A 26,427-nucleotide genomic window follows, 5' to 3' on the forward strand; every position below is an offset into this window, starting at 1 on the left:
TGGCTGATGTGATGATTGATGATGGGTTTAATGTTGGTTTAGTGCTCAAAATGGTAGATTAATGGTGTATTAGTAGTATGAACTTCAAGAAATGCATGGGGTGAAAAGTTTTGATTCTGCCCCTGCTTTGAACGTACCTATTTTTGCGGAATTTTGGGGTTGTAATGACTTATATATGATGTTTATATGTTTTATAGATGGTGTATAAAATTTCATTGAAAAATATTGAGGTTTGGTGGGTCAAATAAATCGATTTCACAAAGCTAGTACTGTTCCCGTAATGCTCTAACCAGCTTTCGTGTTTTGGCCATAACTCTGTACTCTGATGTCAAAATCGAGTGCTGTCAGTGGCATTTAAAACTAGACATTCCCACCTTTCCGACGGTATAAAATACACATTCTGATTCCATGTATGTGAGCCGAACCAACCATTTAAAGTTGGCTTCTCTGTTTCTCTGTTTTCCTGGAATGAAATGCCGAGGCTGCAACTTGTGGCTCGAATTCGAGCTAGTTGTGTGCCGAATTTCAAAATAATTTCTTCTGTGAAATTATATCTCTATGAATGTGTTTTCCAACGCCATTAACCATTCCCAATTCTGAGTTAATTTGAGTGATTTGTGATCAAAATACGAAACCTGCCCTGCTCTTGAAAATCTAACTTTTGGACAGATTTGATGCAAGGCTTGGTGTAGACTTACTAACTGAATATTTTGGTGCTAAACACTTACGAAATGTACCATGAATGTTCCTTGGGATTTGCCTACACTAATGAGCCATGTTTGAGGAATTTTTCCTTGACCAAATGTTTGGAATGGAAAACAAAAGGCTCAAGGCAGTTTTGTCTTAGGATTTTCGAAACTTTGGTTGTTTGGTTGACTACCTTCCCGAAGGTATTTTTCCATCAAATTTGATAGAGGGATACTATTTATATAGGACTATTATACTACCAAATTTTGTACCAATCCAAGTCCATTTCGATACCTAACTAAAGTCTCAAGGTTGGAAGCTCAAATCTGAAAATTTGTTCACCAGTTTTGGATTTTTCCCTAACTTTGAGCTACCGTATCTCGGTGCTCGAAACTCCGATTCTTGATCCGCTTTTTCTATTGTAAACCTTACTTGCAACTCTAATTGAGTTACAAATTTCAGAGACTAGCTTGTAACGTGTGAATTTTGCCGAATTTCCAAAGTTAGCGAAAAACCAACCCCAACACAACCTTAAGTACTTTGAAACAGTAACTTTGAGCCCATTTTTAAATATTTTCCATTTAGAATCATGGAAAAGTGTCTTCTAAGAACTTTTAGTACTTTCAAAGAGGTTTCCAACGGTACCAAGCTTTCCAATTTTTGACATGTAGAATGTGACATACGATTTTTCAAAATATCGTATCAAAACTGAAAATTTTCCGAATTCCAAAGGAAGGGAGTTTTCAAGCACTCCTTATTCCTTCGATATTACTTGAACGTTTTATACTTGATCTCCAAAATGAAAACTCGATCGCTCTTGTACTTTAAGAAACTCTAGTTGAATCTCGATTTACGAGTAATTGAGATTTGTTTTCGTGAAATTTCTTAGATTGTACTAACATACAATCTTCCTTGATAATTGGGGCACGTGAATGATAATACATTATTATTTGCTCAGGCGCACACGAGAACCTTCAAGAGGATCTTACAATGAACACTTGAACTTCCAGAAAATATTTCTTCTTGATTTGCTCGGTGAGTGTCAAGTGTATGACTACTTGAACTCTATGGACTTGATTCATGCTTGGCTTACCTGATTACATGCTTAACCTACTTGGTTTTGAAAAATGGAGTCGAGTGTGTACTTTATCGCACTCGTTCTCATTTGAAACAAATGACTCATGCTTAACATGATTTGCCTGGTTTACATGACCTGAAATACATGCTTAAACCTGTCAAATGCTTGAATACATGACATGGTATGCTATGGCTGCATACGTCGTTGGAGTGAATTTCCTCGACATTTACATGATACATGGGGGACGCCCAAACTCATAGGGCGACCTTGGAACTCGAGCCGGCATGGGTTTGGTCGGGAACCTCGGTGAGTCATGTGATTCACATGATAAGCTTGATCTGTTGAGAGATCTTGCTTGGCATACTCGTGGAGTATCGTCTTATAATGTCGTGTGGGCCCGAAGCGGTGTAGGGTGGACGGATGAGAAGTAAGTGGTGATCTACGGTTTGGAAATATCAACCCGGTTGACAGAGAGTCATCGCGGGAAGATATATGAATGAACTGGCAAAGCAAGTGGAACTTAGCTCCTGAGAGCTACCATATCCTTGAATTGTTTCTATTTACATTTTGTTGGCATTATTAATTACTTGCAAGTTATCACTTGAACTGTTACTTGGGTTTGTTACCTTAACTATGTGCCTGCATGTGTGTTCTTGGCCTCACGAGCGTTTTGCTCACCCTATAGATTTGTTTTCCTTAACAGGTTTGAACTCGGAGGTGTACTGGAGAAACCCTCCTGATGTGTTTTTGTTTAGAATTTCTATTATATTTTGGCTATGTCCTTAGTTTTGGGTTGTACTTTTGGAATTGAAATGTAACTTTTGGGGCGTGATGTATATTTGGAATTCATAATGTACTTTGAACACTCGACGTGCGGGTTGGATAATGGATGACTATTGTTAAACTTGAACGCTTCCGCATTTACTGTACTCAAGTTATTTACTTATGTTATGTAGTTCGATAATAAGCTTGAATGGAATTGCTTGAGTCCTGGCGAGAGTTAGGCAGGTGTCCCGCGGATACCCTTTGGTTCGCCTTAGGGAGAAGTGGGGGCGTCACACGCACTACCTCATCTCTTCCTTCGATGCCGACCCTTCTCTCAAGTCCTTCATCTCCTGTCTCGACCTATCTGGCAACTAGCAATACCACCACCACCTTCACCCTCTCCATATCCGCCGCTGCCGTCACGCCTTTCTTCATCTCTCCAGCATTGAAACCCTTGACGAAGACTTATTCTCGGGTGATGCCGATTACGCCTGCTCTGTCTTCAACCCCACCACTAATTTCCAATCCAAGGGGACCTTTGTGATTCTCTCCAATTTCAACTACAATCTAAGGTTTTCACCCAACCCCATTGTGGACAATGGCGTCTTTTTCGCTCAAACTATTCCATTGACAAAGACCACAGCTGCCGCATGGGGAGAGGAGGCATTGGTGGCGGTGGTGATGGTGAGGCAGTAGTTGGGGGCTAGGGTTTCGATCTTGGTGTCGAAGGCCAGGTTGCGGAGAAAGCAAAGAGTGTAGAGGTCGGGAACGGAGTACTGGTGGAGGAGGAGAGGAAGGGAGCAAGAAGGACAGGTGAGGAGGGAGGAGTCGGAGGGGGCGACGATGGTGATGGGGATGGAGGAGAGGTTGGCGGCGGGGACGGCGGTGGAGAGTAGTTGGAAGCCGAGGTAGTGGAGGATAGAGGTGGTAGTTGATGAGGAAGATGATGAGAAGGTGAGAGTTGGAAAGGAAGAGGAAGGGGGAGGGGCAGTGGGGAAGGGGGAGGAGGAGGGGGTAGCGGAGATGAAGAGGGAGAGGAGGATTTGGAGTTGGAGTTGCAGAGAGGCGGTGGGCATTGGCGTGGGCATTGTTGTGGATGAATGGGATTGAATTGTTGGATGATGCTTCTAGAGATTTTGCTTCGTTGTATTTTTATCAGTTAGTATTATTATGTAGCAGAGAAGGAAAGGCTGATTCCACTTTGCATATGTGCATGCAGATGGTGGAATTGGTTGTGTTATTTATTTTTGGGTTGTCATTGTTGACTGAGGAAGAGTGGGAGAGAGGTAGTTCCAAAGTCCCTAAAATACCCCTTTGGGGCTTCTCGATTAGGAGCTTGATTGACATTATGCGGTGGCGCCGCCGCGAAGTTCCTTGATTGGAACCGAAATATAAGTTTAAGAATTAAATTGGCTACAAATAATATATAAAGATTAAATTGATGAAAAAAAAGTTTAAGGACTAAATTGGCCATTTTCCCTATTTTTTTCTATAACTTTGACTAGCGGAGTAGCTCATAATTATAGGGTTTGTTTGGATAGTGAACTTATATCAAATAATATTTCGCTTCCATCATAAACACATTTTCCAACCCACCTTTCTATATTTTTAACCACATTTTTATCTCACATACATCACATCATAAAAAGTGCTACAATAATTATTTCAAATAATACCCTATCCAATCAAACCTAACGATTGGTGGCAATTGGCAATTGCAGTCAACTCTTCAGTTTGCACACATAAAAGGATGGATTCTTCAATGTAGAGGCAATATAACTCAAGGAAATTTAAAATGACACGGTCTTTGGGTGAATTTGAGATCCACTCATTTATACTACAAAATTTGTAGAATTTTAACTCCAAATTCTTCTCAAATTATCCAAACAGTCAAAGGGATTTGGGTGAAGGATATGAAATCAAATTCACTTAAATTGTTGAACCCAAACCCAAACACAACCTAGAGGATCATTCAAAGGCATCACCGTTGTGTTTGCTTGTAGGAAATAGTTTGGGCTTGGGCTGCTATGTGTTTTTACCACTGTTTGTTTTAGCCAACAAGTTCTCCTTACAAGCTTGCAATCGCAGCTAAACTTATGTAATTCTTAACTCCACATTATTAATAACATCTTTCTTTTTTTTCAAAAAATAAAAAAAATCATAGTCTGAATTGATTTTTCCATAGACAGAAGAAACACACGCACATTTAATTTAACACGAACGCAGAGGTAACACCGAACACACCGGCCCAAACGAGCAATCTAAGGTAGGACCCATGAGGAACATTCATCCAGCCAATTGGTGACAGGAGGATGTCCCCATGGACTTTAAACCCAGAATAAAAACCCCACGATCTTTCGATGTGGGATAGAAACTCTCCCCCCCCCACGCGAGCCTTACCAATAATGGTTTGTTTTTTCCATAGACAGAAAAAACACACGCACATTTAATTTAACACGAACGCAAAAGTAACACCGAACACACCGATCCAAATGAATAATTTAATGTGAGACCCACGAGAAAACATCCATCCAACCAATTGGTGACAGGAGCATGCCCATGAATCATAGTCTGAATTGATGTTCACATGAAAACATGCACTTGATTAAGTATTTATTTCGTAAAGCTCATAACACAACTAATTCACGTTGTTGACTATTAACCTTTCCCAAATCATTTTTGGGAAAAGCCTCCCAATATAGACCTAATAATCACCCCCCAAAAAAAAAAAAAAACCAAAATTAGGCCCGTCATAAAGGTGAAAGGTAAGAGAGTACAAAAATAAAGAAAAGAAATACACAGAAGGAATTGATGAATCACCCACGTCAGCTCTCCAGCTTGGCACCGCGTTTTCTTCTCTCTCCTTCACGGCGTTGGCGTTTACCCGTCTTTTCTCGTCTTCTCCCTTTCCCTCCTTCCTAGTCTTCTCCTCACTCTTTCCATTTTCCCTCAAATTTCACAGAAAAAATATCTACTACTTACTTTAGTCAACTCCTTCTGATAATCAAAATAATTCCGCTAATTGTAGCTAATTCATGGATCAAACCCACTGTTACAATGCATCGTTTACCAAATATCTTCATTACTCGTAAAAAATCCGGCAGCCGGATGGGGAGTCGGGATAGCCCAGCCGCCAAGCCGAAGCCGCGGTTGGAGCGGCGAAACGCGTTGAAGAATATAGACTATGAGCTGCCTTCAACTTCTTCGGAGGAAAATTCGTCGGTCTCTTCGGCGTCTTCATCATCGGCGGCGGTGGCGACGGCGACGGCGGCAAGAACTCGATCGCTTGATCTGATTCATCCTTTGTCGGAGAAGACCAGCTTCAGAATTGAAGGGAACGGGGAGGGTGAGTATGAGGTTATTTTCAGAAGTTTGGGCCTTTCTGGACCAGAAGATTTTGCTATTCCTACTGATGCTTGGGAGGCGATGAAGGTTCGGTCATCTTCCGATGTTCTTCCCCGTTTTTCACGGCTTAATTATAATAGTGTTAGTAGTCCTGGAGCTGGAGATACTGATGGTGAAGTTTGTGCTGCTTCGCCTAGGGTTAGTGATGTAATTAGTCCTAGAAATGAGGGGATTGATTTTGGATGTTTGAGTAGTTCTGTTGCTAGCTCTGGAGTTAGTTTAACTAATCCACAAATCCTTGGTATTGATTTCGGATGTTCAAATAGTTCTTCTGCGATTAGTTGCGGTGATCAAATTGTCGAGAAGATTGATTGTAGATTGCCGGGTAATGTGCCTATTGATGTCAATGGAGGAAGTGTTGGTGCAGCGCCTGATGTTGTGTGTGAATTATTGTATAGGTTAGGAGATAGTGTTAGAATAACTGATGCAATATCTAGCAGAATAGATGAGCAGGTTAAATTAAATCATGCTAGGGATGGTGATGGGAATCTCAATGGGAATGAGGGTGTTGAGATAATTGGTCGTGGTGGAGGTGGTGGTGGCATCAAAGGTGTGAGGCCACCAGCTTTGGCACCGCCACCTGCTATGTCATTACCTGTTATTGATAATGGGTGCTCAACTTGGGATATCCTGAGGTCCTTTGCCCCAGAGGATGATAGGGTTCCATTTAGGTTTGAGGTTAGTGATGCTGTTACTTCTGATGATGAGGGTGGAAAGGGCTATCTGGAGGAGGAAGAAGAGGAGGTTTGTGATGTGGTGGTGAGGAGGACGATAACTGGAGAGAATGGCATGCTATCAGGATCATGTTCATTTACCACAACTTCGATTGACGATGATTCATCTAGCACTACTACAGAGCCTATGTCAAATATTTCGCCCAATGGGAGATTTAGACGCATTATCACGTATTGGGAGAAAGGTGATCTCTTGGGACGTGGATCGTTTGGGTCGGTCTATGAAGGGATTGCCGAGTACGTCCAAATTATTTGTATTTGACTTACTTTTTCCTGCTTTATTATGTATTATGCTTGTTTCTTCTTTTTGCTTGTAGGATTTTGACATGCTCTTTTCCCCCCTAGTCTATAGTCCTCCATCAACATGCATGTCATTTGTTTGATCCTGGAAGTTGACATTGAATTGATGATCACTTAAAATATAGAATTAAGGAGTTGAGTTGGAGATTATGAGGAAAAAGATGCTTTCGAAGTTGGAAAAGTTACTGGTTTTCATTTTGATACCAAATGCAAAATGTTATCTGTTTTGGTAACCCAGACTTCTAAGATGCTTATTCCCCCAGCTTTTTGCAAAGCCAATTATCTTAATTCTTTGACAATTATTAGCTTTATTCTATGGCTAATTGGCCCATATAGGGTTGACCGGTTGTGATGTATGAGCTCATTGAATGGAACACTTCTTACTATGCTTTCCTATAGGGAAGAAATGTGTACTCTGGCTCTTAATGTTCAAAACTTCATTTGTTGGAAATTTATAGTGCTTTTGCACGACTGGTCATTTTGACCTTTTTTATTAACTGGTTCATTTTTTTGAAAAATAAATTCAAAGGCAATTTCTGCATTTATTTTGACAACTGAACATTTTGAGATGGGTTAGGAATTTATTAGCTAACTGTTTGCTGAAATACTTCTGCTCAGTATTTTAGGTTTATGTTCTCTAAAGGATAGATTACTTCCTCCGTTTCAAGTTTTATTGCACGGTCAACTTGGGCACAGTTTAAGAAATGTAGAATTTGTCCAAAACAAAATCATCTACAAAAGCATCTATTTCTGCTATTGCCTCTAGATTAAGCTTTTACTCTTCTTAGTTTTAAAGTTCTGAAAGCAGCACAACTACCAAAGGAAAAAGATGGTCCGTGACATTGTTTATTGAAAAACATAACTGCAATGTTTTCTGACCAAACTGTGCAAATGATCGTTAAACTATTCAAAGTTCCATGATTTGATAGGTCAACTTTTGCTTTTGCTAAAATGATCATTCAATTAAGTCTGGCATATTTTTCTGAACAAAATATGTAAGTTCTAGAGCAGGTGGTGAGCAATGTCACCATACCGTTAACTTTGACCTCTTCTGGTTAAACTTTTGTTTGAGTAAAAAATGTCACTCAACTCTTGAAAGGTAACCATTTGGTCATCCCGTCTAATGCATGTAGAAAGGATGTCACATGAATTGCATGCACATATAGTTCCTTATCACATCTAGACGGACAATCTCATTTACTTATTCAGAAATCCACTTCTCAATCGCAGGAATTGATTGAAACCTGATTATGAATTTACAATCCTATTACACTCAATCTAACAAGGTTTCCCCAAAAATCCGGTCTTTTTGTTTTCTTAATAAACCCGAAATAGAAATCAATTTTTCACCAGGGTATCAAGATGATGCAGCAAGCAGAAGATGATAGGCTGCTGGGCTTCCTCACCAAAGCCCAGGGAGAATAATTGGCTCTTAAGTGCTGGGAGGAAGTAATTGTTGAACAAAACTGCCTTGTCAAATAGCTAATATTGTTCTTGGTGGTGGTTTTAGGTTTGGGGAATTGAGTTGACCGGGGAGGTGGGAAAGAGTGATTTCATCATCCTTGTTGAAATGAGTACCAGGAGGGGTAGGGAGAGAGATAGGGAGTAGGATCTCTGGTAGTGAAGGTTGTAGTATTAAAGGCTTTGTTATATTACTTAGACGGGTGTAGGGACTTGATATATAATTTAGTTAGTGTGAGTGGGGGGAAAGAGTGATGTCATCATCTTCGTTGAAATGAGTACCACGAGGGGCAGGGAGAGAGATAGGGAGTAGGAACCCTGCTAGTGAAGGTGGTAGCAGTGGAGGCTTTGTTTTATTAATTAGACAGGTGTAGCAGCTTGTTATATAATTTAGTTGGAGTCTCTATTTCTCTGATTTAGCTATTTTGATCCCCAAAACATTTTTTCTTTTCAAAATTTCCCTGAAAGATTTTCTAGACATTTTTGCCCCTAAAAAACTATCGTGTACGTCCGTGACTCTTCCCCAACCTTAACTCCTGAATTGCATGGAGTTGAGTTGAGTATAGTTGAGTGACATTTTAAGAGTTGAGTGATGCTTTTATGAGTTGAGTGACATTTTTAGCTATAAATAAATTGTTTAAGTGACTGAAGGAAGTCAAAGTTAATGGTTTGGTGACAATGTATTCCATTTGCTCTAAGTTTTATTACTTAAAGAACGTACACTTTTATTAAATGAGTAACAAAAAATTGTATGTGCTTATTAGTTGACTGACCATTTTGGCTCAGGAAAAAGTTTTGAAACCAAAACAGAGAATTTGTGCGGTTTAACACAATTATCATTTTGGCTCAAATCTGATGGCCTTCATGCTGCTTCGTCATAAGTACAAGTTAACACAGAATTTGTGTGGTTTATCACAATTATCATTGTTTTATCTCCACAACATGCTGAACTTTGAAAACAAAATGAGAAGGTAAGAAGTGGAAAGGTAGAGCTTAGTGGGATCAGAAGTATGTAGTAAATGTTAAAGTGTGAAAACTTTTTTAAAGTATAAAATTCACTGTATCGTCTTTAATATGGAATTATGTTAATCTTTGAAGACCTTTTTTGGCTGCATAAGTTTAGTGAAACTCTAACTTCAACTGTATAATAGCTGCTTCTGTATTTCGCTTACTAGTGGAAGGAGTATTGAAGTCCTGTAAAAGAATTGCTTCTTAATTTTCCTAAGAATCTCTGCCAGATGTTTGGATTCCTCCATTCTTGTGTTTTGTAGCATGTTTGTAAAGATGCATGTTCGTTAAAATTTTGTTAGCTTTCTCTGGTGTGATATCTGGGAAGATAATCTCCGTACGGGTATGAACATATGCATGGATATGTACGTAAATGTAAGTTATACATTCGTGCATATGCTCAGATAAATTGTTAAGAACTTGGTGGCCCTAAATAATGTTTAGTGGATGCAAAAGTTATAACCTTAAAAGTTACAACCTTTGGTGAAGTGATATTGGTGGGTAAAGTAGGTGTTGCTGGAATCGCTTTGCAAAACTCTAAAAGAAAAATGTGGCGTTTCATGAATATTAACAGTAAGCTTAATTTTTGTCGATATTTTAGCACCATTTAAAATGTCAATATTGGATAGACACTCAAAATCCAAATGAATAAGGGCTATGTCTGAGGCTTTAGGTTGAAAATAGAAAAGCCAAGTGAAAAGTTTAATAAAAGAGAGGGAAGAAAGGCTTTAAAGTGGAAGAATTCTGTTTCCCATGTTTGGTATTTTGGGACAGAAAGTGGAAGGATCTCAATCCCTTCTCTGGAAGGTCAGGCAGAAAAGGTAAAATAGAAACTTATGTGCTTTTTGCATGTTACACTATCTGGCCTGTTAAACTAATAGTTCTTGCAGTGGAAAATTCAGTTTTGTTAGAAATTATTTATACTGTCAAACAGTAAAGGAAGAAAAATACTTGGTGCTACAACAAGGAACCTGGCATTTTTCACGACTTCGCTTAGTTCCTGATTCTGGACTTGTGGCTCTCTTCCTTTAGCCCAACATCCTTTAGGCTAGTACTACTCCCACTGAGGCTAGGTAATTTGCCTCATGCCCTTCTCAAAGTTTCTTACAGTGTGTGGGAATTAAGAGTGAATTCTATAGAGAGACCCTTACTTCTCTTATCCTTCTATTATGATGAAGATTCATGAACAAGAGACTCTTCTTTATTTTCCTTTTCTTTACCACGGATCCCTACTTTTCTGTCCCTTTCTTTCAATGCAAAATAAACCTATGTGTTGGACTTATAAAGTGTAAGCACTCTCTCTCTCTCTATGTCTCTCTTTTTTTTAAGAGTTATATGTTTTGTGATGTTTGTCTTGGTTCTGCTATTGCTTTAACCTGGTACCATGTTATACATATTGTTTTTTGTGCGCCCTTGGATGTGCTGTTGCATAGTTTGCCACCTTAAACATCAGGAGTCTGTAGTTGCAGAAATTTAGCTAAATTCAATATTGAGAGGACTTATCTTGTTTAAAGCCTCATTGCATAATGGTTTAATATGGTGTACTACGTCTTTTTTAGTTTCTACCTCTTTTGCTGCTGTCAGAGTCTAGACATGCTCTTGGTGGTTGTGATTGATACGGAAATGAGTAGCATAACAGAAACTTGTGTGCTATTTGAGTAGCCTATGTGGTGCTAAACCTTTCTAAGATGTACTTTTGTTGCAGTGATGGGTTCTTTTTTGCTGTAAAAGAGGTTTCTCTGCTTGATCAAGGAGAAGAGGGAAGACAAAGCATTTACCAGCTTGAACAGGTCAGTCAGGCTTAGGTGTTTCCTCATGTAAGTAAATGCGTGGACCGTGGAGTAACTGAATTAAATCCAATTCATTCATTTCCATTCTTATATTGCAGGAAATTGCTCTTCTGAGCCAGTTTGAACACGAAAATATAGTTCAGTACTATGGTACCGATAAGGTAAGGTTTATTTGCTTTCTGAGAACTTTGTTTCTCTTCGTCACTCTGTATTTTTGTTGATCCTCTATTCAGCCCTGAGCATGATGATCCCCCCTGAGATAAGTGTATGTATGTTAAGTACATTTGGTTATGATTGGGTTATACCAAAAAAGAGTTTTAGATGCAATATTTTGTTGGAGAAGGCAAGGTATGCAAGAATGGAAAAAGCATGGACTAGTTGCATTTGCTGTGTTTTCGGCGTAAAATGGAATGAGATGAATAGAGGAGCTTTTCAGGGATCAGAGAAACCTTGATGGTTACAAACCATTGGATTTTATTGGACATGTACTTTTGGAGCGGTAGACTGTTCCTCATTGGGCCGACTCTTGGATGAACTCATTCTCTGAACTTCCAATGCAAATGTATACATCGTGTAAATGGGGATTGAATTCTCCTGCTTATAAGAAGTCTTGTACCTCTAGAAATCTTACACTTGTAGATGGATTTTACTGAATGGCATACCAATTTGTGAAGCCAGGAAATGGTTAATTAGAATTGCGAAGCTTCTACTGGATTTCTTTTTTTTGCTCCGGAAGTTTTGTATGCAGCATGATTATTTATATGCTAGTTGATGTTTTTGCAGGATGACTCCAAACTCTACATTTTTCTTGAGCTGGTAACTAAGGGCTCCCTTTTAAGTTTGTATCAGAAGTATAACCTTAGGGATTCTCAGGTCTCAGCATACACAAGACAAATTCTACATGGTCTGAAGTATCTTCACGATAGAAATGTGGTTCACAGGTGATAAAGCTCAAACACCATCTCTCAATTTTGAGTTTATTATGTTTGGTTATTGTCTTGATACTTGTTCCCTCAAATATGGCTTTTGCAAGACGTTTTGATGCTAATTTCTATAGCAAATTTTCAACTAAAAGTTGTCTTTGATTTGCTTTTAGGGGATCACAGGGTGGAAAGAGTAGTAATGTTGTCCATCCATATCCCTTCTCCTTCTTCGTCTTCAGCTTTTCCTTCTCCTCCTCCTCCTTTTTCTTTTCAAGCATGAAGTTTCATTTGTTCTTATGCTGTTAGAGTGGTACTTGGCTGGCAGTTTTATTGCGTTCATGTCAGTTTGATTCTTTAGCTGATGTCTCATAGCTCAATACTGTCTTCCAGGGACATCAAGTGCGCAAATATATTAGTGGATGCTAATGGGTCTGTAAAACTTGCTGATTTTGGACTTGCAAAGGTTGTAATCTTGTGTATAATTTCTTCTGGCACTTGCAAATTTTATCCATAATTGCTTTCTAAATGGTTTAGTCTTATTTTTAATCCTATTGTTGCTATGCATATGTTATGCAGGCCACTAAGCTGAATGATGTCAAATCTTGCAAGGGAACTGCATTCTGGATGGCTCCTGAGGTAAGGCTCTTTTTTACCAATTCTCTTGTAGTTTGATGATTCTTTACTTGACATTGATATAATGTCCCCATTTGTCTTTATATACATAATGCTATCTGGATATGCAATTTGCTGATTTGTGAGTTTGTTAATGAAGATACTGCCCTTCTTTTGAAGTCAAAGAGTTCTGTATAGGTTTGTTAATGAGTTTGTTTGAAGTTCAATTTCCATATCGACCTTAGTTTATGGGGCTTGTATGTTTTTCATTAAAATCTTGGTTAAGGAATTTATGTAGTGATGGCCTATTTTCAGGTCATGATGTAAAGTAATTCATCATTTAGGTTAGACCTAAGTGAATGCGATTAGGTTGCTCATCCATTGAAGGTCGAACTGGACAAACTGGGAGTATTTGGAACTGAATAAAATGTAAAAAGATGAGCTGTTTCACAAAAGTTGCACAATATTGGATGCAATTGAGGCACATCTGTCAAGTTATTGACATCTCTACTGATATCGGCTGCCCATAATTACTACTCAATAGGTAATTAGAAGATTCAAAAGGGGGGCTAGCTAAAGACTTGATGGTCAAGAAGGATGAATTTGCTATTGGTTGCATTAAAATGAATTAAGGCTGTCAATGTGGCAATCTTGTTGGAGTTTTATTGGTGTACACCTTGGGCCAGTGGCTTGGTTCCGTTATTTACATTGGGGTAACGTCTTGTAGTTATTCCCACCTTTGATGAAATATTATTATGTTTTTCCCGTTTGATGAAATATTATTCCCACCAAATTATTGGGCACAATCACTTTGGCTAAATGGGGTTATGAGTGAAACTAAAGTGGGTCTGTCGGGATTGCAAAGATAAATCAGTGTGGAGTTTGAAACATAAAATCTGTATGTTTATCACAAATGTAGTATTCAAGTAATTTGGAGACTACTTTAGCTGGGTAACTTTTGGACTTCGATTAACTCTGAAATCATTGTGAAAGGGAGAGAAACATGTAGAAGATATGAAGAGAGGAGAGAACATGCCTTTGTCCTCTGCAGGGGAACATGGAAATGGAAGGGAATTTTGTAACTTTGAAGGTGTGTTAGTTTAGTTATTGTAACTTTGATGGTGCGTGGGTTCAGAATGTTCTGTTCTTGAGGGATCTATAATTTTAGAGAGAGAACTTCATTGGGCTTTCAGGTGTGTTGGTTCTGTTCTGTTATTCAGTGTCCAGCACGCATCTATCAGATGGAAGGAGAAAATTTTGGGGGGGGGGGGGGGGAGAGAGAGAGAGAGAGTAGGGTGGGAAAGAAAAATGGAGGGAAAATTGTAACTTTCAGATGCTTGGTTACTGTTCTATTCTCGAGGGATTTGCCATTTTCTGTTCAGGAAATGTATTAGGATATTCCAGTTCCTTTTGATTTTGAAATGTTTCTCTTGGAAACAAATGTTTAGCCCCTTTGGTCATAGATAACAAACTACTTTTGGATTTCACATTCATTTCATGTATACACTTTATCTCTCTCTCTCTCAGAATTCTTGGTCGTGTGCAATCAGTAGCATTTTGGAATGTCATTTTTCTAATTTTGATATGCCATCTTTTTCTGATTATCAACCCTTTTGACTGTAGGTTGTTAATAGGAAGACCCAGGGGTATGGTCTTGCAGCAGACATATGGAGCCTTGGTTGCACAGTCTTAGAGATGTTGACACGCAAGTATCCATACTCGCGTTGGGAACCTGTACGTATCATGTTTTTGTTGTGCTCGTGTGTTAAACAGTATATGCTGTGTTGTGATTCTTATTTTAATTAAACCAGTAATTAATGAAAGAGTTAATTACATTTATCTCCTCTGTGGTTTGGCTAAATTATAGTTAAACCCCTTGATGGCAAAACTTCTATCAAATGTCCCTCTAACGTCAATTGCTGTTAAAAATATTGCTTGCGTCAGCACAATATAAATCTGAAAGCCCCAAAATACCCTTTTATAAATTGTGTTGGTTACATTTACTTCCCTTGAGTTTTGTCCGAATTACAGTTACCTTGCTTGACTTCTATCCAAATTACATTTACGTCCCTTAAAGTTTGTCCAAATGACAAAATGAACCCTACAGTTTGTGCAAAATAGTCTAATACTTTAAAAAGCCAAACATTTATTAAATAAGCATGGTTAATAAAAAAGTTAAATAAAATTCTGAAAGTACCCATTAATTACTGATCCATTTTTATGCCTATTCTTTTTATGGCAAAATTAATAGTAGCGTTTCGGTCACTGGTGCAGTTTATTTGGCCATCTATTGTTAGTTGATATTACAAACCCTCTCCCATGTTAATGTACAAAAAATAAAATTCCATTTTCTAAAACATAAAATACACTGTTAATTTTAACTCCATCTCTAATCATTAAACTTTAATTTTTATTGACAGAGATGTCCATTTAGGAATTAGAAGCTCAAGACTGGGACAAAAGTTTAATATGGTATTATGGATAAAAGATAAAATTGTTTCGTTAAACTTATTATTCCATATTAAACCATATTTTTAAATGTAATGGATGATTTTTTATTTGGTAAAATGGGTTGGGAAAGTGTGGTGGCGACTAGAATCAGCCACAGGCAAAACAAGAAGAGAAAGGAAGTTGTTTTCTCATTATTTATTTTTATTTTGTTTACTATTTTGTGCAAGTTAGTAACGATCATTTTCTTCTAATTCGTGTTTCATTTTTCTTCACATTAAGAGGCTTCTCACCAATAGTTGGTTATTGAAGGGGTTAAACTGCATTCTGGTCAGATGCTAAGGTTCATTTTGTAATTTGGTCAAACCTCAAGGGAAATAAATGTAATTTTTTGCAAAGGGCAGTTTTGTCATTTCCCTACTTCAGTTAGTTTATTTTGAACGGCGTCATTCATGAGGGGGTGAATGTAATTTGGCTAAACTATAGGGTTCGTTTTGTAATTTGGCCAAACCACAAGGGAGGTAATTGTAATTAACTCTTAATGAAATGGTTGGTGAAAGTTGGTTAACTTAAGCTGCTAAGCACCTTTCTGGCTTTCCATACTGATGTGATTCTTGTAAAGCAGCTTCTGAAAATATACTCATGCATTGGGTTGGTTATTTGCATCACATTGGTGCTAAATTTGGAAGCACTGAGTGGTTGTTGAAGTTTTGTTTTGCTAGTTTTGAATTAGCTGATTTGCAATTTAATTAGAAATCTAGATCTATTTAGCGTGCATTTGGATGAGCTGCAGATGTTTGGTTGGTTGAGGAATCAAGTATGTGTATTGACAAAAGTTTTTTCCACCTTAGCTTTATGATTTCAGTAAAATAACATGTTTACAGGCAAATTGCTTTTCATATGATTCATTCTTAGTCCTCTGCTTGTGTGGAATAGTTGGTAATGATCTGATGCCAAATAAGTAGATTCTATGGGAGAAGTATGCATTTTATCATCTCAATAAAAGAAAGGAAAAGCTACTGAAAAGGTTCTTCCTCTGCAAAAATGGTCAACTGTGCGCATATTTTTACGTACTCCACAAAATTGTTTTTCTTGCTCGCCAGTGAACAATATATGGATACTTGAATATTGGTTGTGCTTCCTGGCAGTTTAGAATGGAGAGCTGCCTAGAGAATACACGGACTTTATTTTCTTTTCGTGAACCTATGAAAACACTAACATCACAGTTTGATTACATCGTAGCAATCTCGTCTGTCTTGTTGCCTGTCTTTTTGGTTCACTCTCTCTGTATCCACTGAATCTGAGTGTTTTTCTTTAATTGGAAGTTCATATTCCAATTAAAGAATTTCTCCTATAATGTTTATTTCAGTTTGGTTGGTTTATCTTTCTAGGTTCTTAGGCAGCTTTGATATGCAACTAATCATCTTGGAGATTGACATTGTCATTGTTATGTGTGACCTAAAAATAGATGGCGGCACTATTTAGGATTGGGAGGGGTGAACCACCAGATATTCCCGAAACTCTTTCTGGAGATGCACGCGAGTTTATCCTCAAATGTCTTCAAGTTAACCCAATTGCTCGCCCTTCTGCTGCTCAGCTGTTGGACCATCCATTTGTTAAGCGTGCACTTCCCTCATCTTGCTTAGCATCACCATACCATCCTAGCAGGCGGGTTTGAACAAATTTGTAAGTGTTGAGACCTTGTTATTTTACAAGTGATTTAATTGAATCCATTATCCAGTTTTACATGATTCAAGCAAATTTGTGATTGTTTACTGCTCTTCTTCTCTTTGTGACATGGTCTTTCTCTTTGTTTGGTAGAGTGGTACTATTTACATTGAAAAACTCTCGTCCAGGCAGCTTCATTTAGGAGCGTAGCAATTATTGATGTTGTGGACTCATCTCCGATACAGGACTTTCAGAAGCTTCATGTTATTGCGGCAGTTTGTGCTTTGCAATTTCTTGGGTTTTGTTTGGAAATTTTGGAACAGACGCAGTTGCTGTTGAATTTATCCTATTTGTTATCCTCCTTCTGAGGAGTTGTTTTCTTGCCATTGATAGGCATTTGTGGATTCCAATTCTCAAATTTTTTCTCTCTCACTGTTGGACCGAGTGTCCACCTGTAGTCTGTAGGTTGTATGTGGACAAGATCTGATGCTTTGGCTTGTAAAGATAAGACCAACTTGCATTAAATGTAAATAGCTTTTTTTGGTCGACCAAGTGTAAAACATGATACTATATATTCAACTGAATCTGTGGGTTTCTAACAAACTTAAATTTTGGGGTGGGGGCTGTGTTTTGGTGTTTTTTTTTTTTTTTTGGGGGGGGGGGGGGGGGGGGGGGAAGTGGTGGGGGCGGGGTTTGTGTGTGTGGAGATGGTTCCATGGAATATGATATACCAAGAAAGCTTAAGCCAGAGTTATTGCGATCCAGTTCTTGGGTGATAATCAAAACGTCGTAATCCACTGAAATGTCGGTATAATCTAAGCACATTCTGATTTCTCGACTAATATTGCCTAATAATAAATTTAATATTGCAAATAATTTGCAGTCATAGTAACGGATAAGAATAGGATAACGTTGAATGAATCATACGGCAGAACAAACCTAAGGATCATAAATGGTGACAAAATCTTATGAGTAAAATTTTTTATGCATTGTCAATGAGTAATCTAATTTTAAATTTTAAATTTGAAATTTAATTTTTGCATATGTGGTATACATTCACAAATGGTAGTGTAAAATAACTTTGCACTAACAATGTATAAAAATTTAATCTAAATCCTATTTTTCCTCCCTTCATGCACTCATGTAGGACAATTGGTTATAGGCGAGCCTTATTTGGAAAGGGATTTTTCATCAAATAATTTCTATATTTTATGCGAACATATTTTTCAATCGCTTTTTTATCTCACATAAATCAAATTGCTATAGTAAATTTTGTACAAAAATTTCAGAAAATTACAATCCAAACACGACCTAAGAGTTTTACATTGGAGAATAAATTAGCTAATTTTTTGCTGGACATAGTTTCATTTATATGACTTGTTTATACAAGTTCTATGAAAGTTAGACCCTTGCATATTTGCATTAGTTCAATTTTACTGGATGTGTTGTTTTCTATAATAATGTAACAGGCAATTTTCGACTTGTACGGTCTATTTATTAGGTGTTCGTCTAAAATTTTGATTTAGTTTAATGTAATTGTATTAAGAAAATATTGATATTTATCCAAAACACCTCATTTTTCCAAAACAAACGCTTACCACTCCTTCCTGTAATACTAACCACCCTTGTCCTCCCTTCTCTTCTTGTTTTCCCCTCATCTTACCACCCCCATTATCTCCTCTTTTCCCATTCACCACCTGGCCCCTCTCCTCCACCTATCCCTGGCACTAGCCACCTCTTCACACATCCTTCCCTTCCTTTCTTTATTCCTCCCTTTTTTCCCATTAAATCTACACGAGATCTGGTCCATATTGGGAGAGGTCATGAGGAGAGAGGTGTTGCTCCCCATTTTTAATGAAAAAATAAATAATTACGGGTTTTATAAAATGAATTTTTATTGAAAATATTTTTTATTTTTAGAAAATAAATAAAGAAAATGGGCCTAAAATGGAACTTAGAAATGCGACGATTTTGACTCAAAATAATAGTTTAAAAAGGGTTTTTAATAATAAAAAATAGAATTCGCCACTTGGTATTGAGTTAAGGTATACCAAGTCACCTAAAATGAATTTTGAATAAAAAAGTAGAAAAACCCTTTTTAAACGACTCCAAATCTTCGAAAATCAGAGAAAAGTGTTCGGAAGTCACGTTTAAAGAAAGGGAAGGCAAGGATAAAATCCAAGGCACCATTTCAACCTAACCTAGAGCTAGTTGGGTGATTTAGTAAAAAGTTTTCTTAATTTAATCTAAAAATTTATCACATTTGGATGTCACTATATGAATACAAATCTAGACCTAATGTATATCGGAAGGATCAAGATGTCTCTTCAAAGCTTGATTGGTGCAATTCACATGAATTGTGATGCCCAAGTTGACTCTTTGAAGAGGTCACGAATATGCAAAAATATGAGACCTGAAGAAAAGAAAAGAAAATAATAATTACACAAATATACATGACCTAAAGGAATGCATCATAACGGGTGCGGAGGGCTAAAATTTGTGACTTTAATTTTCCCTTTAATAGAGGGAATACAAGCGTGCTAAGGTTAGAGAGTCATACTCGTCCATATTCCATATTTGAGGGGTATTTCCCTAATTTAATCCGGCAAATGCACTAATCTACCCCTAATTTCCTAAATGAGATGCAAATCTAAATGTTATGTTTCACACACAGGGATAGGGAATATATATAGGGAAAATATCATGCAAAATGGTAAGGATCCTAAAAAAGTGGAAAAACATGTATGAAATGTAATGATTTGTCACACAGACATGATCTAATGCGTGGACGGTCCTTAAGGGTCTAGTGTTGGACTAACCCATGTCTATAAGTTCTCACTAGCGTTGGACTAGTGAGTAATTAGAAACGAGGGTCACAACTAGCGTTTGACTAGTGTGGTGACATCATGCATTTATTATAATCAAATAAAACATATAGAATATAATAAAGCAAATAAACACATAATATCACATAAACACATAACATATAAGCATGATATTTAGATGCAAGACTCTAAGAAAGCGAGTAACACATAAACACAAAAGCATGCGAAACACACAAAGCAAATAGAGCAAATAAAGACCTAACTATTACATTTGGGGCCCTAACTACAATTTAAAGGGGGAAGGTATAAAATAAATAATAAAATAAATACCTAACTATTACATATTTTATCTAAATACATGTCTTAAACCCCTTAACTATTACAATTTGGCATTTAAATGCCTCTTAAATAATCAAACATTAAATTAAGATAAATGTACTAAATCAAAACAATTAAAGTGACAAAATAAATAAATGAAATAAAACATTCAAAAGGCATGCAATTACGCACATAGAGTCACATAGGGGCACATAGGATCAATAAAGTGTAGAGTGTACCTCCCTTGAATTGGTGACCTAATGAAATGAAATTTCCCTTATTTACCTTGACGAAGATTTTTGGATCAAAATCAGGACAGGAAAAGCCGTGAAAGAGCTGTTGGAGTTGCTCCGTTGCGGCTTTGAACTCGCACCAGTGAAATGAAGTAGCGGGTTTGGGGGCTGAATTTGGGAGCCCTCTCAACGTTATTTACAAAATTAATATAAACAAAACTCCTTCTCCTAACTACCTAGTGTTCGCAGAAACAGAAATATACCCGAATCAAGCTAAAATGAAAGATATAAATTCATCACAAAATGGCTGAAAGTCAGCCCTTTTTTGCGAAAATTTCTGTTTCCCCCCCCCCGGAAGCTTCCTCTTCCGTTTGTTTCCTTTATGTTTCCCAATCTTGTTCACCTTTTCTTTCTTGCTATTTCCTCCTCCTCCCTTGCTTGCTCAGCCACCCTCTCTCTATCTCTCACTCTCGGTTCCTCTCTTTCTCTTTTCTCCCTCTTTTCCTCCTCTTTTTTTTTCTTGCTCTATCCCTCCCTTTCTCTCTGTTTTGTTTCTGTTCATTCCTCTTGCTCAGCCGCCCCCTTTTCCCTTAGCCGAAACCCCCTTTTTTTACTCTTGCCTTCCCTTTTCTGATTTCTTGCTTCCCGTCACCTCTTCCCCTTGCTTTTTCCTCTGGTTTTCCTTTTTTTTTTTCAGTTTTTTCTCTTGCTTCCCTTTTTTCTGGTTTTCTCCCCTTTCCCCAGTTTCACTCTTGCTCCCCGCAGTCCATCGCCCTCCCTCGCTTTTTCTTTTTTCTTCCTGCCCCCAAAACTCTCCTTTTTGGTTCTAATTTTCTTCCTCCTTCCCAGCTCACTTCCCTTCCCCTCTTCCCTTTCTTTTTGCCCGAAGCTTTTTCCTTGCCCCATTTTTTTCTAATTTTCAGATTTTTCCTATTCTAACAAGTGTCCTAACCACCTAATCTAGCAAGTGTTGTGGTGTCAAAAGAAAAATAGAGACACTTGTCTATTGCCTACTTCATACACTTAGTTAGTTTGCATGACCTCCACCTATCTATTATGCATGTGTTCCACATATTTTTCTTTTTAATTTTTTTGTTTTCCAAAACAAATTAGGATAAATAACAAATATTACATTCCTTTTTTTTATTTTATCTTGCAAAAATTCATTTTATTTTAAAAAATTGAAAAGATAAAAAAGATTGAAATTTTTATAAGAATTTTCTTTTTTCGAAACTGTCGCGCCCCACTTTTTGAATGAGTTGTGTGAGTGATGTGTGTGTGAAGTGTGGTGTGAACGTGTGCAAAATGAAAAGTAAAAAGGCCATGGGACTTTGGAAAGCGACGATTTGGCCAATTGAAATTTTAAAAAGGGTTTTTTAAATATGAAAACGGAGTCGCCACTTGGTATAGATTTGGGGTGTACCAAGTCACCCAAAAAGTGTTTTTTAAAGACAAAGTAGTAAAACCCTTTTTAAAACGACTCCTAGTCCACGTAAGCCAAAGAAAAAGGTTCGGGGGTCACGTTTGACAAAGGGGAAGGCAAGGATAGAATGCAAGGCACCCCTTTGACCTAGCCAAGGCTAGTTGCGCGACTTAACCTTACCTTTCCTAATTTTCTACCCAATATATGTTCGCACGTTGGATATGACTATATGAATGCAAAACGGAAAAAAATGCAATCCTAAATTCTACGATGTCTCTCGTGAGGCTTTTGGTCCCAAACCACATGAATTGTGGCGGCCAACAAAGGAAAACCCCATAGAGGTCGATTAATGCAAATGAGACTCAAATGTGCCAGTGTGGAAGTGTATGAAAAGAAATTAAAAATCCAAGTGTTTGTGTGCAAGTGTATGAAAAGGTGCACGTGTGCAATTGTATGAAGATTCCAAGTGTTTGTGTGCAAGTGTATGAAAAGGTGCACGTGTGCAATTGTATGAAAATTCCAAGTGTTTGTGTGCAAGTGTATGAAATATAGTGATAAGTGCATATAGGTGTAATTAAATGCAATTTCGTGAAGTAGAAATCAAAATGAACAATAAGGAAAGGAAATGTGAATTGAAAAGAATGAGTGAGTGATAAATGAGAATGAATGAACCTAAGGGAATGCATCAGGTCGGGTATGGGAATGACTCCTAACTTGTCGACTTCGATTTTCCCTTTGATTAGAAGGCAAAACTAGCGTGCTAAGGCTATCGAGTAGCCACACTCGCTCGTTTCCCTTATCAGAAAGGGACCCTCAAGCAAATGGACCCTACAACTATCATGATATGCAAAAATCCTAAAATGAAGGGAAAGGGGGTTCGAGGAGCATGCCAAGTGATAAAACTAAGAAAAATGCATGATATGTGGTGAACAAGCAAATGATATGCTAATGAGGGGAAATCCCTAAGGGTCTAGCGTTGGACTAGCCCATTCTATGAATTCCGACTAGCGTTGGACTAGTGGAAACGATAAAAGAAGCCACAACTAGCGTTGGACTAGTGTGGTGACGTACATTCATCCATTCCATTCATCCACACTATGGAAAGCAAGTAGATATACCAAATACTCATAAACACGTAGCACGTAACATTTAGCAGGCTCGACTAGATGCAAGGCCCTAATAAAGCAAGTAACAAGTAACATATAGGCATGCAACCGAGCTAATGAACTTACTACATTCACTAACTAAAACAAAAGGGGAAAGGGAAAATGGACCAAATTGCTCGCCGCAGACCTATCTATTACAAGCCAAGAGGTGTACACATACCCCATAATGAATAACTTAAATAAAAGTAAAAGTAAATGAAATAAATGCAAGGAATTAAGAAAGCAAAGTAGACATGCATACTCACGTAACACGTAGGAGCACATAGGAGAGACAAAAAGATAAAAGAGATTATACCGCCCCCTTGGAATGGTGCTCTAATGGAGTGAGATCAACTTATTTACCCTCCAAAATAATAAAGGAGTCAAGGTGCCAATTTATTTGACAAATAATCACAAAGGATAAAAATAAACATGAATTTGAATCAATTAAATCATGTCAACAACCCACATTTAAGAAGTCAAAAGAAGAAAGGACTTGATTGCACAAATTAACAAAGTTTGGAGGTCAAAATTAAAGAAAAATAAAGTTCAGGGACCTATTTGCAATTAATTTAGGGACTCAATTGAAAGCATTGAAAGTTTGTAGGGCCATAGTGAGTCAAGGGGGAACTTGGGGGGTTAAAGAGCAAAATTCAGAAAGTATTTCATGCAATCCATGCAAATGTACGAAGCTGATTCTGCAATTCAACCAAGAAACGAACTTCAGCAACCAAATGTGAAGCTTGTTATATATTGAGTTTCAAACTCAGGTTTCGGACCCAAAACGCATAGCTTTGCTTGAAGATTTTCCAGCCAAAATCAGGATTTGTAACTAAACAACAAGGCATATAATTTCAACATCCAAACCAGCAAGAAACGTAAGATGAACTGGTGCAAAATCTAGAAGAATACTCATGCGAAAAAAAAAAACAAGGTTTGGCAGGTTGAAATGCGTTTTCCAGCAAAGTATTGGAACATGCTTCGAGCACTTCAGCCCCTAAACATGCAAATTCAAACACCATTTATCCAATTTCTGGTCAACAAGCAAGTTAGGGGGCAAAACTTGGTGAGCAATCGTGGAAAGGAAAACAGCAAAGAGATTGCAGCAGTTTTTCACTTCTCCTTTAGTTCAGCCAGAGATATTTACACGCAATGAGCTCAAACCAAATCTACTAAATGACCCACCAAACCAACCTGTTCAAGCTTCAACCCATTACCATCTAACACTCCCAAGCATAGTCATTTAACCCCAGAAACTAAATGAGACAGCAGGCATAAAACATAGCAAAAGAAAAGGTGAAACTTGCGACAGGTTTAGGAAACTTTCTTCAGTAATTTCAAGCTTTCAAACGCAGGTTTCATGCAAGACTTCAAGCAAGAGCTAGTGAAAAACAATCACTCAAAATCCTTGGGCCACTAGACACCTTACTCAACGCACACCCATCAGGAACACAAACCATCAAAATGAATGACCAAAATAGGAGACACAGGTTGCGGCAGAAAAGAGAACCAGCTATCCTTCTGCAACATCATTTCATTTCAATCAAGTACCAACGTAGCTAAACAGCAGAAATTTATATCAAGGAAAAGACTGGTATGCCTTAGTGACTTAGCTAAAATGGTTCCCTGAAATATGAGGTTAAACCACATTCCAAACACAGATGAACCGGGGACTCGTGACTCGTAAAAAAAAATGTGCAACAGAAAGACACGAATAGATGGAGTGCTCCTCCAATCTACTGGGTTTGCAAAGCAAGTTTTCATTATCTATCCATGAGTGAAATCTCTACCAAACGTCAAACATTAGTCTCTTAAGCAATGAAAACACAGCAAGGCAACCATAAGAACAGCAAAGGGATCGAACACAACAAAGGACCGCAGGCGTGGTCCAACAATCCTCGTAGATTTCTCAGCCAAGACAGAGACAGAAACCCCAAACCCATTTCTTACAAAAATCATCTCAAGAAACCCCCACTAAAATCAGGAATCATGCATAATCCTCAGAAAAGATAACATATTTTTCCTTTTTACTACTGAAAAGGGAAAGAAACAAACAGGTTAAATGACTCTCATTTCAAAGATTTAAGGCAGGAAAAAGGTAAGGAAGCATTACCGTGCTCCTCCAATGACGGTTGTCAGCGATGGTGGTGGATTGTAGCGTGGTGGTCGACGGACAGCAGCAACAGCAAATGCGGACTGGTGGTGGGAGGTTCGTGGGAGGTGGTTATGATGAGCAGTGGTTGCTCCGCTTTCTTTTCCCCTGCCTCGCAAATGATCTTTTTTTTCTAAAATTCTTCTCGGCCCTCCTGGGTTTTCCCTTTCAGATGAAGCTTTCCGTTTCTTTTTTCTTTATTTCTATCTCTCCGATCCTCTCTCTCTCTCGTTGCCTCCTACTCCATTAGACCTCTACCCTTTTCCAATCAAAACCCCTCAGCCGTTAAAACCTCCCTGATTTTCTTTTGCCGTTCCCCCTTTTTTTGTTCTTGTTCTGCCCCTTATCTTTTGCCGTTTCTTTCTAGCCCAATCCCCCTCCGACTCTCCCTTTGCGGCTGCTTGATCTCCTTCTTTTTATACCAGAAAACATCCTCCTAAACCCTTAAACATTCCCACATATTTGCAGCTTAAGGAGCCGCACAAGTCCTCCTTTGCAAGCTGCAAAAATTGCAGCTTGCCGTGACTAGCACCCTTTTTTTTTTTTTTTTTTTTTTTTAACTTAACCCTTAATAAATACAGAAATGATAAAATATAAATAATAATAATAATAACAAATTGACAAAAACCAGGTAATAATAATAATAATGAAAATAATTTAAAAACTAAAAACAACAAAAATGGCCATTTTTCCATCTTTTTTTTTGTTTCATTTTTCATTTTTATCATTTTTCATTTTTTCCAAGAAAACATTGAATTAAAACATATTTTTTTTTTGAATGCTTTTCTTTTCATTTTGAGAAGTTCTATGCTAAAAACTTAAAAATAATAAAACTATAAACTAAAAACTAAAAATCGAATACGACAAAATAAAAAACTAAAAAAACTAAAAATAAATAGTAAATGAAATTACACCAAAAATTTGGTGTCTATAGTTTGCCACTCTTTGTCTGAGTTTTGAAAAAATTTGAGACAAAGAAGTAGACACCAAATACTTACCTGTTTTATTCGGCGGCGAACGTCACGAACGGTGGACGTTTTAAAAATGGGGACTGACCCCTTTGACAAAAATTTAAAATGGGATTGACCCAAACAGAAATTTAAATTTGGGATAGACCCACGGGATAGACCCGGACAGAAATGTAAAAATTAGATGAATTGAAGTGAGATGGAGTGTTGGTGGGATGAAAACACGCACATTAGTGAGATAGGCTCGATGCTAACGGCGGTAGGATGAAAACGCACACGTTAGTGAGATAGACTCGATGCTAACGGCGGTTGAAATGAAACACGCACGTTAGTGAGATAGACTCGATGCTAACGGCGGTTGTAATGAAACACGCACGTTAGTGAGATAGACTCGATGCTAACGGCGGTTGAAATGAAACACGCACGTTAGTGAGATAAACTCGATGCTAACGGCGGTAGAATGAAACACGCACGTTAGTGAGAT

The 26,427-nt window shown here is 37.8% G+C and overlaps 1 protein-coding gene across 1 annotated transcript; it reads left to right on the plus strand.

Moving 5' to 3' along the window:
* The first annotated feature begins 5,340 nt into the window (after nucleotides 1-5,340).
* Nucleotides 5,341-17,425, plus strand: LOC113714550 (mitogen-activated protein kinase kinase kinase 1-like). The gene is made up of 9 exons (XM_027238456.2): nucleotides 5,341-6,906; nucleotides 11,144-11,228; nucleotides 11,327-11,389; nucleotides 12,012-12,169; nucleotides 12,542-12,614; nucleotides 12,728-12,787; nucleotides 14,387-14,497; nucleotides 16,680-16,897; nucleotides 17,033-17,425. The coding sequence occupies exons 1-8, from the start codon at nucleotides 5,588-5,590 to the stop codon at nucleotides 16,887-16,889; spliced, it is 2,079 nt and encodes a 692-aa protein (XP_027094257.1). The 5' UTR covers nucleotides 5,341-5,587; the 3' UTR covers nucleotides 16,890-16,897; nucleotides 17,033-17,425.
* The last annotated feature ends 9,002 nt before the right edge of the window (nucleotides 17,426-26,427 follow it).

Source organism: Coffea arabica, chromosome 10c (genome assembly GCF_036785885.1).
Source record: "Coffea arabica cultivar ET-39 chromosome 10c, Coffea Arabica ET-39 HiFi, whole genome shotgun sequence".
Taxonomy (NCBI): Eukaryota; Viridiplantae; Streptophyta; class Magnoliopsida; order Gentianales; family Rubiaceae; genus Coffea; species Coffea arabica.

What these genes read in the sequence shown, in the direction of transcription:
- LOC113714550 (XM_027238456.2), top strand. Translation starts at nt 5,588, where the DNA reads ATGCATCGTTTACCAAATATCTTCATTACTCGTAAAAAATCCGGCAGC. An exon ending in GTCTATGAAGGGATTGCCGA is followed by an intron (nt 6,907 to 11,143) that starts GTACGTCCAAAT and finishes CTTTTGTTGCAG; the next exon opens with TGATGGGTTCTTTTTTGCTG. An exon ending in CATACTCGCGTTGGGAACCT is followed by an intron (nt 14,498 to 16,679) that starts GTACGTATCATG and finishes ACCTAAAAATAG; the next exon opens with ATGGCGGCACTATTTAGGAT.